Raw genomic sequence first — 14,741 nt, 5'->3', positions numbered from 1 at the left:
AAACAGTAATGATTCTAACTTTAGCTTCCTAACTTATAAAGCCAAAATTGATGTTAACTTACACTTTTTGATGCAGTTAATCCACGAACTGCGTCCTGCAAACCACAAACTGTATCCTGCAATTCAGCATGTTTAGCTTCAAGCATCAGTACATGTGAGTCTCTGGCCTGCATGAATGCTATCTTCGTAGCAGTTATTCCTCTGCCCATTCCTCTAATCCTTCCTGGTTTGTCTTTTCCTAGGACCTGACTCACAGCATCGTCGTTAACACTCGTACTGGCAGTTGATTCCATTGCACTATCAATCGTTTTGATTTTTTGCTGATTTAAAAGAATAAGACAGTAATAGCATAAGACACTAAAGGTTCAGACAACAAGAAGAATAATTCACTAAAAGATTTAGAATGTTTACAATAGTATCTTCAAGCTCAGGCCTCACAGGTATCCCATCTGAATGTGTATGTCCTGCTATCCATACCTTACTCCTAGTCACTTTTGTGGGGTCTGAACTGTTTTTCTTCTACAATTGACAAAAGGATATTACATTATTACAAGTTCCCGGAAAGTAGAATTAACAGAATCATACCATTTCATGAGCCAAGCGAACCATTCCCTTGCGACTAGTGGTGTGAGGAATCTGCTTTCTCCTCAATTCTTTGAATTTGTCACTTTGGACCTTCAAATAAAACCAAACAATAAGATTAGAATTCTCCATATGCAAACATATTTTTAGAAATTTGTTCAACCTAAACAACCTTAAATTCTTTGTCTTTCTTCATCTTCACCCAATTCATCTAAGCTAACGCAGATTGAACATTTCTTGGTTTTAAGCTAATAAGTTGTTCCATACTCCCTACAGCTCGCACATTACTAACAAGGCTGGATTTTGAAGACCTCCATATACACCCCATCTGCTTTAACACGGCTTCCTTTTGCCACTGTTCTGTCAGTTTGAACCTCACCTACAAAAGTTTCAGAACTTAACACAATGGTATAAGTTATGTAAAGAGTTCTTTTACTATTTTCAGTTGAGAAAAATTACCTGAATTTCCTCCCACATTGTATCCTTTGTCTGTTCATCAAGGTGTCTCCAATCTCCAAGAAGGACTGGTACATGCTCTCTCACAAGATGACCAAGAAATGAGGAAAGTGTTACTAATCCGTCCCCTACATGTTCACCGAGACCTATAAATTCAACTTCAACCTTGTCTTCAATGTTTTTAGCCACTTTACTCATCCTAGTGCGCTCTCTTCGTCTCTTTGTCTTGGTCTCTGGGTGCTCACCTTGGACTGGTTCAGTTGGATGCTGCGTATCATCTGCGTATCCTTTTTCTAGTTCTTCTCCTGCGTCTTCTGGTGATTCTCCTTCGTTTTTTGGATCTTCTCTATCTTTTTCTAGGGGTTCTCCTTCGTTTTCTTGTTCTTCTCCTGCGTCTTCTAGTGATTCTCCTTCGTTTTCTTTCTCTGAATTATGTTCAAGAGGATGTTCTTCCAATGCAGATTCCTGAGTACCAATCTGCATATCAGTTGCTGTTTCTTCTGCTGTTTGACCAGTAAGCCTCCTACGTCTTTTTTGAGTGTTCAATGGCTTAACACTCGCATCTTCGCCTTTTTGGCGCTTACTGCGACGTATAGCTGCATCAGCTCTCGGCTTCATAATGTTTCATCTGAAACTATTGTAAACAATCAGAAACTATAATCCTAACCACCTAATAATTCTCACTACCTAATTAACCTAACGACCTAGCCCAATTATTCAAGTACTAGGACCCCATCACAATCAGCCCTAACGCAGAAACTATCATCATCAGAAGATTCATTCCCCAAATCATCATTGTCTTCGATGGATATTGGCGCAGCTACGAACTCTTCTTCGGTTTCTAACTCATGATACCCTCTTGGCGGTGCCCTCATAACAACACTCCAATTTGATGAGTCATTTTCTTTGGAGTAAAACACTTGTTTTGCTTGAGAAGGCATAATGTATGGATCTTGGAGAAATGCTGCTTGGTTAACGCTGAAGTTCACAAGCATAAAGCCATCTTCTTCCTTGAGACCATTCCCTTTGTTGGCCCACTTACACTTGAATAATGGAACCTGGAACATGTGGTAGTCCAACAATATTATCTCTTGTATCACTCCAAAGTAGGAAACTACATCTGACACGTGATTGGTATCTTTCACACTTGATCTACACATAGAAAAAGCTTCATATGCTACTCCACTGTTCTGAGTCTTCCGCTTTAAGCATTCGGTGTGAAAACGATGTCCATTGATGATATAGCCATTATAGGTTTGAGCATTATGTCTTGGACCAAATGCTAACCATCTTAGCTTGGTCGAATGCTCTTTTGAATTAATAGGGATCTGATATAAAAAAAAACATTAGACTAACGTTTTAATTTCAATACTGAGTAAAAGAGAAACAGATGTATAGAGAACTTTGTAAATACCTTTTCTTTTAGCCACTGTGAAAACCGTTTACCATGTAACTTTCCACAAAAGAGTTTGATTCCATCTGCAACGGACGTCCTTATCTTGTAAATCTTCAAGATGCATTCTGATTTATAAATCCAAAGAGTTAGAATTATTAACTAACAACCAACAATCATATATTAAATAAGAATTATTAACTAAAAATAATAACTTACTCGACATATGGATTTACAACTGCCGTGTTCATTAACACATATCTGTGAGCAATGTCAAGCTCTTTATCAGATAGTGTAACTTCTGCAGCCTTATGAATTGGACGCCCTTCAAGTATATGCTCATCCAAATCAACATCTTCATTACGATTTGCAGACTCTAGAACTGGTACAAATGTTTTGAGAAACTCCAAGCAAAAAGCAATACATTCAGCTGCCAAGTAACCCTCTGCCATACATGCTTCTGGCCTTGCGAAGTTCTTAACATACGATTTCAGTGTTTTCATGTACCTAAGTGTCCATCATAAACAAACTTTTTCAGATATTTGCTTATAACAAATATAACAACAAAATAGAAAAACCAAAATAACTATGTACCTTTCAAATGGATACATCCATCTAAAGTGTACCGGGCCACCCAAACGAGCTTCTCTAGCTAGATGTATAGGGAGATGGAACATTATATCAAAATGAGATGGAGAAAAAAACCTCTCCATTTGGCACATTGTCTCCACAAGCTCAGACTCCATTGTTATTAGCTTCTCTGGGTCAATTACACGCTGACATAGTCTACTAAAGAAGTTGCATAATCTAGTAACTGCAGTCCTAGGTCCTTTTGGCAGCAACCCTCTCAATGCAACTGGTAACAAGTTCTGCAGAAGAACATGATGATCATGAAACTTCAGACCACCAATCAGAGGAGGATCAAGTGAGACACAGTTTGCAATGTTCGCACAGTAGCCATCTGGTCCTCTGAATTCAGATAACCTCTTGCAGAATCTCTTCTTCTCTTCCTTGCTTAGCCAATAAGCAGCTGGGGGTAAATACGTTTTCTTCCCACGTAGTTGAGTGTGTAAGTTACTTCGAACCCCTATGTCCTCTAAATCTTGTTGTGCTTTCACACCATCTTTGACTTAACATTGTGCATTAAAAGGGAAAGAATGGCATCAGAGACATTCTTTTCCACATGCATTACGTCGATGTTATGACGCACCGGCATATCCTAACTCAAGATAGAGCAACAAAAATTGGTTAGAAAATGATAAGCATTTTAAAATTTCCTTTATACATTTTTATTTTGATAGAGTACTACTAACCTTCCAGTAAGGTAAATCAAATAGAATAGAACATTTCTTCCACCTCCATTGATCAAAGTCTTCTTCATATTCTTCATGGGTAAGCTCCTCAACATCACACAAACCTGATCTTTTCCTTTTGCTTTTCTTCTCCAAAGGTTTCCCAAACTCATTCTTATAATCCTTAAGCAGCTCAAATATTTCAGCTCCTGTTTGAATTCTATTAGTAGTCCCTTCCTCCATAGTGTTGTCAAACCAAACTCTTCGGCATCGGTAAGGATGACCAGGCCTGAGTCGTTTCCTATTTCCCAAATAGACGTACTTGCGACTAAACTTCAACCACCTACAAGGTGTATCCTTCCCACATACATTACATCCTTGTTTCCCTTTTACTTTGCAACCTGACAAGGTCCCCAAAACTGGATAGTCGCTGATAGTCCACAATAGTATAGCCTTAAGTGTGAAATTCTTCTTGGATAATGCGTCATATATCTGGATACCTTCATTACACAAATCATTCAGATCATCAATCAAAGGAGCAAGATAAACATCGATGTTGTTACTTGGTGCAGTTGGTCCAGGTATCAGAAGGGTTACCATTATGTTCTCTGACTTCATACACATCGTGGGAGGCATATTGTAGTTCACTAACAAGACTGGCCAGGTGCTATACTTGGTATTTTGGATATAAAACAGGTTCATCCCATCTGTAGATATACCAAGTCTTAGGTTTCTTGGTTCAGCTGCGAAAAGTGGCCATCTAGCATTGACCTGAGCCCAAGTCAATGAGTCAACCGGGTGTCTCATTGTTCCATCTTCAGAAGCGTTACTGAAATGCCATTGCAAATTCTTAGACATCATCTCCGATCTAAACATCCTCTTGAATCTTTCTTTTATAGGGAAATACCTGAGTATCTTTGCTGGAATCCCATTCTTTGTCTCACCAGAATGCTTATCAACCTCCCATCTTGAAGCCCAACATCTTGGGCAGCTACTCATCTCCTCGTACTCTTTCCAGTAAAGAATGCAGTCATTCTTACACGCATGGATGACATCATATCCAAAACAAAATATCTTCAAGAACTTCTTTATCTCAGATGTTGATGTTGGAAGCACATTACCGTTGGGAAGCATGTCATGAACCATACTTAAAAGCTGATCAAAGTAATTCTCAGAAATCGCACTCTTAACTTTGATGCGGTAGAGACCCATAATTGCTGCAACTTTGGTGTATTTTTTGCATTCCAGGTATATAGGAGTTTCTGCATCCTCTAATTTCTTCTTAAACTGAAGTTCTTCTTCACTTCCAACAACTTCAGGCTGTTCTCCATCCTTATTCGAAGATTCTGAATTATCTTCATTGTCAAAGAAGGCAGATCTAAACAACTCATATGTTTTTAACTCAGGACGTTGATCATCAACTGTTTTCTCAGTCCTCATCTCTCCATGGATACTCCAACAAGAATTTCTCTTGTACTTGTGATCCATTCCTTTAATTACCAAATGATCCAGTACTGTGCTTATGGTTTGATGACACACGTTCCGAAAATCGATACAAGGACAGAACATCTGCAGAGGATTCCCCAATCTCTTTGCCGATGCATACACAAAAGCATGTGCACCTTCCTCATACTCAGTGCTTGCCCTGTAAATTTATAAAACGATTAACGTTTGATTAGCACAGAAAGTTGTAGTCAAGTTCAAGATTTTGAGAGAATGTTGTAGACAAGTTCATACCTCGGAAGCCAAACCCATGACATCCATTACAAGAACACCGCAACAGCTCCCAGACCAATCAGAAAGTATTGAAATTAGTCACAGAAATAGTGAAACAAAATTAACAAACAATACGCCACAAATTGAAACAGAAACAAACAATAACCCCCCAATTATAGTTTCTAAACCCTAAATCTACAATGAAATCGATAAGCCAGAGACAAATACAAACCTTCAATCGAACACTTTCTTCGCGTACTTGATAAATCTAGGTTTTGATCTTCGGCGGATTTTGAAATTCTTGTCGATTAAAAATAGAGCAGATCGAAATGGATCAAAAGTAGAGAAACAATGAACCAATTGAGAAATCTCTTCTTGTTTTCACCCCAACAATTTTCTCGATAAAGTTCTTGAAACTCGAGAAAGAACAATTTCTCTAAGTGAGATGAGAGGGAGAGTAAAAATTTCACTAAGTGTTAAGCGGGTCAATTTTTTCATTTGCGCTTCCAATTTTTCTACGCGTCACCATTTTTTTTAAAGACGACCTATTCGTAGAGTTTCCCAAAAATGAAACGCTATTAAAAACTTAAACATAACACAACATAAATAAACGGTATAATGCACTGCTATAAATACCTCAATTTCCTGTAGTGAAGTATGATCCACAAGATTAATGAGATTCTCTACAGTAAGTGAATGATTAAGAAGCTGATTTTGAAATTTCGGTAGTGGTGACCTCGGGCGATGAGCAGGAACCCAAAGATCACTCCAAACTGAAATGGACCGATCTGTACCCACTATTTTGATTATCCCTTTAGTAAACAGAGATCGAGCTGAAACCATACTTTCCATCCATAATATGGCAAATATGATTTAATTGGATCCAAAGGATCGGATTCCTATAATATATTCCCTTAAAAACTCTAGCAAATAGAGAATCATGCTTCTCGATTAGGCGCCAAAGTTGCTAAGCCAATAAAGCCATATTAAAATATTATAATATATTAAAATATTGTAATATATTAAGATATCTAATAATAGACATAACCATTCGTTTCTATCTAGGCATTCCAGAGAGTCTGGGAGGGTCCAAAATCCCAATTTTTGGTTTTTTTTTAATGAAAGAGTTAATACTAAAGTTAATGGGTGGATGGTTCGGTATCTCACGAAAGGAGGAAAAGAGGTTTTACATAAATCAGCGGCATCTGTAGTGCCTAACCATGTTATGTCATGCTACCGACTACCCAAGACGGTGACAAGAAAGAGGAATAGTGCAATTGCCCACTTTTGGTGGAGTAGTAGTGGAAATGTAAAAGGCCTTCATTGGTATTCATGAGATAAAATATCTTATTTTATTATGAATTATTTTCTTTTTTTCTACTATGAAATTCATGTTTTGCTTTAATTTTAAGTGAAAAATGAATACATCAAAATTTAGAGAGTTCATGATACTTACAAAATTGTCTGTGCAATTGTTACACCCCGACCGTCCACGGCTAATGGGCCACCCACGTCTGCTCTCTCGGCATGTGGGGCCCATTCCATCCGATGGTCGGTCCATTAATTTTTTCAAGGCTCTAGAGTCTTGTCTACTGACCCTGCAATCACCACATGACCTTTCTCCGTGTTTTGGTCTCACTCGCACGGTATCGCGAATCACTTCCCGATAAGTCACCCATCATTTTACTACTCCGGCCCAAGCACGCTTATCTCTGAGTTCTAAATGGATGTGTGACAGAAAAGGTAAGTCAACTTTGGTGACATGAGTATCCAAATCAATCATCTTAAGCCTTTTCATATATCAGATTTTGGGATGTTACAATAATATTCATCCATTCAATAACCCATCTCATTAAACTGGGTTACTCTAAAAAACCTCTACACTAAACACAATTTCATATCTCAAGTACTATCCTCTTATTATTGAACTTTTCCTCTTTGTTAAAACTCATTTTCGTTTTCATGTCTCAAACTTAAGTTTCGAACTCTTTAAGGCTTTGATTGGCAGAGCATTAGTAGAAGGAGTAGCAGTAAGCAGTAGAAGCAATATGATGTCTAAATTATACTGCACTTATATGATGGGTAAAACTGTAACATTTAAAATATCAAATTACTAAAATATACATAATAATAATAAAAACAACTAATGAAAAACAAACAAAAAAAAATCACGTAAACACTTTCTCAACCACTATAAAATTCATACAAAACAAGGTTAGCAAAAAAATTATTGAGCAGCCCAAATACTTTCTGCAATGGAGTTACAGACTCCTGTCATGTAAACATCTACTGTGGATTCATAACGAGTGACTTCAATTTCAGGTACATCTAGTGGATTTGGCGGATTCAATTCTTGTTCTTCCATTCCTTCATCTTCATCAAAATCATCATCTTTTGTGGCTGACTCACATATAAAATTATGAAGCGCCATTGTCGCAACAACAATTTTGAATTGTGATTGTATATTATATTGTGCCCTCTTTTTTTTCAGAATTCGCCATTTTGCCTTCCACACACCAAAAGTAAGTCCAATCACCGAACATATAAACAAATTGTGTTTGTTAAACCACTCACTTGCACTATTAGGTGTTCTATCACCCCACCGTTGTAGGTGATATCTAGTTCTACGGTATGGTGCTAAATAACATTTTCTGTTTGGATATTCAGAATCAACAACAAAATATTTTCCTTCAGGAGGTGTCAGAAAAATGTGTCATTTGCGCACAATAAGTAAGAACTTTGGTATCATGCGCTCTACTAGGAGTTCCAATGTGTTCATATATGAACTTCATATCCAAATTGCAAATCGCAAGCATGTTCATCGAAGCGAATTTCATTCTCACATTCCAAAATCTCTATTTGGGTCACTTTTAACCCTTACCGACCCATGAGTACCATCATGAGCTCTGATACAACCACAAAAATGAGGCTAATAACTCTTATTAGAAAAAAAAACGATTGTTAGTCTGCTGAAATTCATCATGACCAGGCTTTAAAGTATCCTTGGACAGAAGAAGTACAATATCTAGTACCTCAGGCTTTAAAGTATCCTTGGACAGAAGAAGTACAATATCTAGTACCTCAGGCTTTAAAGTATCCTTGGACAGAAGAAGTACAATATCTAGTACCTCAGGCTTTAAAGTATCCTTGGACAGAAGAAGTACAATATCTAGTACCTCCATAAAATTTCTATTCACGGTTTCTTGGCACGCTTAAAGTTTTTAGCAATTTCTTGTTGTACTTCATCATGTCGAAGTGTTTTGCGAAACATTGCTACTGCTTCTTCTAATGAACACTCACATGACTGCTTAAGTTGATAATTATCCCTCAAAGTAGCACATACACGTATGAAAGTGTCGTGATTCATTTGCAATGTTTCATAGGTCTCTATGGCAGAACCATTAATCATTTGCATTGTATGATGCAATCCACGACTTCGGTCTATTCTCATCGATTGTCTATCACCGTATGGATCAAGTTGTTCGCTTTCAACCAATAAATTAATTATTTCAAATACATTTTTGCTAACTTCTATGGCAACTTTCTGCAAAACAAATAATATATATAAGTGAAATTATGATACACGTTAATAAAGGTTGACCACATGTAATCAAGAGAACAATAGAGTTGACTAAACTCACATAAATTAAAAACATATTTTTACAAAAGAATAAAGCCATGTAGATAAAAAAAACACCAGTCCAAAAAATATAAAATATAAAATTTGACGACAACTGTGGCTCTTTCTAGATATTTTATTTTTTTTGTTGCTGATTCGGTAACATCATAAAAATTTGATGACCACTGTCGTTGCTGGCTAAATAGTATAGCTCGCTCTCATGATCTAGCGTTGACATCTTCAGTAATTTCTCGTGCATATAGAAGGAATAAATGGTTTGAAAGAGTCAAATGTTTTTCGACCTGCTGATCCAAACCTCTCTTGATTTTCTAAAGTACATGTGATACGATCCCAATGATCTGAGTTGAGTCTTTTCCGAGAAGATATCGATCTGGAATGTTTTTCTTCATGTGCTCTTTTGGAACCATGTGGTTTGTGAGTCTTTTGACTATCTGCTTGGAACCATGTGGTTTGTGAGTCTTTTGACTATCTGCTAATGCATGCCTATTTGCTGGAGGTGATATCTTATCAGCTTCATCTTCTTGGGATTCTATTTTTTGAGGAAGTTGGCTCAGTTCTTCTTGATGACGCCAACCTTCATTTACAAAGATTGTAACTTTATGGTTTAAAGAATTAAACTGTGGAATATCACGTAAAGGATGAACACAAATTTTTGTAAATTCTGGACACATCTACAAACAAATTAAAATTATAAATTGAAGAAAAAATTATAAAATGATAAAAGATTTATTTACACATTAGCTAGTTGAAAGTATCTTAATCAACTGATCCCACCAATCTGTGCTCATATCAATCTAACCAAATTTAGTGAACTCAACCCTGTCGCATTTTTTGTTACACATTTATATATATCATACTGCTTTCGTAAATGTTCAAGACAACTTTTAATTTCACCCCAAGGTTAGTCAAAACAAAAATTCTTAGAAAATCATGCTCGAATGTTTTGTCTTCCTATCTCATTAAAACGTTCATTTCCAATATCCTTTATCTTTTTCACCATTAGCTAATACTAACATCTCATGACTCATTTCATGTGTCCAAAACAATTTTGGCTAACAATCAAAAGAAACAAATAAATATATAAAATTATAAACAATACAAACCCAAACAAGGTAATTTTAATTATCGTTTTTATGTATTCATACCTTGATTGTTGGTTGGGTAAGATCTTGCGGACTCGGCATTTTTATTGTTTTTGATAAAATACACAAATACTAGAATATATAAGTATGCATTTTAAAATATAGAAAAAAAGAAAGAAAAAAATGAGGGATTCATTAAGAAAACCATTATACAGAGCCTAGACCATGAAACAACATGTACGTATAGTAACTTTAAAATACAACATGTGTATATTTATACGTTATAAAAGTAATATATGTGCACAACACTAAATTATAAACATTATTCTACAGTATAAAAAATTTCCACACCTATACAAGTGTTGAAAAACAAAAATTCAAGTGTAGCTTTCAACAAGATAAAAACACACACACCTTGCTTTCAATTGCTGACGGTTTTTTTTTGTGGAAGACAAAACTTTTTTTTTTGAAGTACATGTGATATGATCCCACACATTTTTCACCTCTACAGAAGTTTTGTTTAATACAATTCAACACCATATCCCACCATTTTAATTTATTTTTAGTTTAATAACTACATATTAATAATAATTTGGATGTAATTAACTTAAATAATTAATTTTTAATAATTTTTAATTTATTTTCATAAATAATTAGTTTAAAAATAATACTAAAATAAATATCATTAAAATAAATTACTTTACGAAAATTCATATGTACACACAACACAAATACATAAAACAACAAATAAAAACATATAACTTAATGGTACAATTGACTCAATTTAAACAAAAAAAAATCATATCACACACAGAAATTTAAAGTCTTTGTAACCTTGGAACATTCCAAATTTTGCCCATATGTTTGACGAGATCTGCTTGTACTTCGTGATGTACATTTGAATTACGTAATTCAGATCTGGTACGCACATCATTTGCAAATACGGGTAACACCTCAGTTAAAAATGGATGTGGTGTTTTAGAACTACTTGCCTCAAATTGAACATAATCGGTCAAATGTTGAGTATATGTATCTCGTTCATCCTCAACAATCATATTATGCAATACGATACATGACCACATGATTATAGCCAAATCGGGTAAGTCCTACATGCGAACTGGTTCACAAATGATTTTGAATTGAGCGTGTAACACTCCAAATGAACGTTTGATGTCCTTCCGACATTCTTCTTGATGTTTTGCAAATAACTTATATGGGTTCACTTTGAGGAAGTCAGATTGATTTAATGAAAGTTGGATAGGAATGATAGATACCATCAGCAAGATAATATACCATATCGTACGAGCGTTGGTTGACGAAAAAGTTCACTTTTGGTGTATTTCCTTGTTCAACATCATTAAACATCGGCGAATGATCTAGAATGTTTTATCGTTTAGTGTCCATGGACATCCGAAAAATGCATGCCAAATCCATATATCATGAGATGCAACAGCTTCAAGAATAACAATGGTGGTTCCCTTATCTCCCCTTGTAAATTCATCTTCCCACACCATTGGACAATTTTTCTATTCCCAATGCATGCAATCAATACTTCCGATCAGTCCTGAAAACCCTCGCATTTCACTAACATGCAAAGTTATTTGCAAGTCATCTTGAGTTGGAGCTCTGAGATAGACTTGCTCATACAATTGCATGATCCCTTTAAAGAATCAACGCAAACACTTGAACAATGTAGTACTTCCAATTTTGCTATATTCGCGACCGCATCGTCAACAACACCATATCTTAACATTCACATTGAACTAGTGCATTTTGCTAGTGGAGATATGTCTTCTTTATTTTTTGCGTAAACTTGTTGGGTGAAGTAGTTGTCTCTGCTTGATAGGTCTCCAACGATCTGGAGAAAAACATGTTTTCACATCCGAAATCGCTGACGAAACATTGCTTATCGTATGTAGGTTGATTGACAAAGTAGTCATCGATCATCCTTTGATTTACTGCTACATGATCTCTCTTGAAATATTTTCTTTTGCTAAGAGAGGCATGTTCTTCCTAAATATTTTTTCTGCGCTCTCTAAATCGGTTTACAATATATCTCTCTTCGATCTCACACTGCTTTTTGCAGGCTTCAATATCAGAAGGATCCATTGTTTTTTTAGTAAGATGAGATTTGTATTATTGGTTATGTAGAAAAATGAGTTTCCATTTATAAGAAATTGCATGGTTGAAATTTATGGACTACAAACAAACATTAGAATGACATAAATAATAGATAATGATTGGATACTCTTACAAAATCTGAAAGTCACGAATTGAATACAAACAAAAGTATAAAACTAGAAAAGAACATACACATTATTAAAGTATAAAGAGACATTACTCATTGATTTGCACAAATGGTCACAGATTGCATCAACATACTTATTAAAGTGTAAAGAAACAAAATATATGATTAAGGCGGAAAAAACAAAAAAACATATTATTAAAACATAAAAATCAGACAGACATTATTAAAGCATAAAACACACACACATTATTAAAACATAAAGAAACAAACACATTATTAAACATCTTGGGTCTACTAATTTCCAAATAAATCATGGGTCAACTTCTCTAACAATTCTTTGCTTCGGTCATCGAGATGCTCTTTTCACTTAACTTCAAAACATCTTTATTTTTTGTTTGAGTCCTTTCATTCATTAGTTGGTTCGATTCTTCTTGCCTTATAGCTATTTTTCAGTCGTTCCAACTATTGCTCCTTGAATTGTTTGAATTCTTTCAATTCTTCGTCGACCAATTCCAAGGATGCGGCTTTTCTTTGTTTTTTTTACCTTGTTTAGAAAATCCAGGAAATTCAATTGTTATAACATTTGGAATATTTACATTACCCATGAAAGTAGAATAATAAGTAGGTGGTGGAAATGAATATGGCATCACTGATCCATAGTATGAACAATAGTTTGTAACATATAAAGCCATAGAAAAATTTAGTGGAAAACAAAATTTTGGTACATTTTGGATTTGGTTGAAAGATTGATTTTGAAACTGGTAATTGTTGTGATTTTGATAATTAGAAGGATAATTTGTGGAGTTTTGAGTATTCAAATGATTATTGTTTTGATCCATTTTTGACACAAAAGAGAATAATAGCAATATTATTGTCAAAAACGGATTTTGTTTTCTCTGTCCAAATTAAATGAACCAAGTATCTATTTATAGAGTATGAAAAGTGTTGAATTTTGATATAATTTATTTTATAAATTATACTATTTGATATAAGATAATTGATCTCAAAATTTTGGATGAGATAAATTTTTTATAAAATCTGAACCGCTAATAGTGTGGTGACACTTGCACCAATCGGATTATTTTGTTTTTTAAGCAAAAAACAATTTCGACAACTTCAATCATTTTGTGTGGCTGAGAATGAGCCAAAACAACTATGTAGATCCCACATTTTTTTTTTTCAACCGGTTGAATAAATTCAACTTGATTTTATCCACGTCACTTTTCCTCAATTATTCAACATCCTCAATGTCGCTATTCAACAATTGAAATTATTTTTCAACAAGGCCATTGCTTGTAGTCTAAGTAGTTAATTGGGAATGACTATAGGTGCTTTGCACAACCATTTTTGTTTTAAAAGCATTTTTATAAAGTAATCATGCTTTACCTTTTGAAAAATAAATTTACAGCAAAACAAATTAGAAAAAGAAATATGCTACCTCTCAAAATCAAAATTTCTATATTTCGTTTAATTAGTGCTTTGAAATAAATTCAGAACAAAAAAAATTAAAGTCAAAGCAAAAAAATCCACAACCTATTTTCTAAAACAAAAACTAAAGTAACAACACCAACAATCAATCCCTAACTCTGTTCATGAAACTAGGAATAACTAGCATAAACGAAGAAAAAAGAGAGTAAATTTCTCGTAAACTCCTCACATCTTAATTTCAATTTGGTAAAGAGTGATGTTCCTTTTTGTCGTGTCACTTAAAGTCGATTTTGGGAGAGTCGTGTCTCGTATCTCAATATAATATATAAATATTTTATTCGACGTTAATTGTGGCAAAAAATACAGTTAAGAAAAAAAGGACGCGAAAGAAGAAAACAAACCACATTACAAAAATGACTTTTCGATAAGAAGAAATAGAGAAGACAAACTCTTATGAAAAAAACTTTGAATTCTCGTGAAAAAGAAGCAAACGCGAATTCTTCATATAGTTTCACTTGCATTTGAATTTAACACTTTACCTCGTTGCCAGCGTCATTGTTTAAATTAGTCAACTCGTCTTCGAGAGCTTGAAGACAACATATTCGAACGGGAAAGCTATCATTATGGAGAAGAGAGCATAGGATTTGTAAATGTAGTTAACAAATTTCATATGAAACAAACTGTAATCATTTATTTTCACATGAAATTTTTTGCATACTTAGTATCACCTTCCTTACTCGCCGGTCTCCGTTTACGACAAACACACTTTTTGGCATGCCATAGTGTGTGTCCGCCATGGAAAATAGCTAATCGCATTCCTTTTTGTGCTGCTTCATATCAGTGTAGTAAGGATTCATCATTTTCAAGTGTCTTGAGAGAAGTAGGTGAATCAGAAAAGAGAAGG

The 14,741-nt window shown here is 34.8% G+C and overlaps 1 protein-coding gene and 1 pseudogene across 1 annotated transcript; both read right to left on the bottom strand.

Moving 5' to 3' along the window:
- Window positions 1–1,751: 1,751 nt before the first annotated feature.
- Window positions 1,752–5,483, bottom strand: LOC106336168. Its single transcript, XM_013774917.1, has 7 exons — window positions 5,461–5,483; window positions 3,745–5,368; window positions 3,642–3,654; window positions 3,026–3,560; window positions 2,651–2,938; window positions 2,493–2,559; window positions 1,752–2,366 (listed from the first exon to the last, which is right to left on the bottom strand). Exons 1-7 carry the CDS (start codon window positions 5,481–5,483, stop codon window positions 1,752–1,754), a joined length of 3,165 nt encoding a protein of 1,054 aa, XP_013630371.1.
- A 5,496-nt stretch (window positions 5,484–10,979) lies between these two features.
- On the bottom strand, window positions 10,980–12,270 carry LOC106336159 (annotated as a pseudogene).
- Window positions 12,271–14,741: the final 2,471 nt, after the last annotated feature.

This window comes from Brassica oleracea, chromosome C1 (assembly GCF_000695525.1).
Source record: "Brassica oleracea var. oleracea cultivar TO1000 chromosome C1, BOL, whole genome shotgun sequence".
Lineage (NCBI taxonomy): Eukaryota > Viridiplantae > Streptophyta > Magnoliopsida > Brassicales > Brassicaceae > Brassica > Brassica oleracea.
The sequence above is the reverse complement of the archived record's forward strand: the minus strand, read 5'-3'. Positions and strand labels throughout refer to the sequence as shown.

Excerpts from the sequence above, each read along its gene's own strand:
- LOC106336168 (XM_013774917.1), bottom strand. The coding sequence starts at position 5,483 with ATGTCATGGGTTTGGCTTCCGAG. Across the intron at positions 2,939-3,025 it reads TGGATGTATCCATTTGAAAG|GTACATGAAAACACTGAAAT; the intron begins GTACATAGTTAT and ends ATGGACACTTAG. Across the intron at positions 2,560-2,650 it reads GTTGTAAATCCATATGTCGA|AATGCATCTTGAAGATTTAC; the intron begins GTAAGTTATTAT and ends TTTATAAATCAG.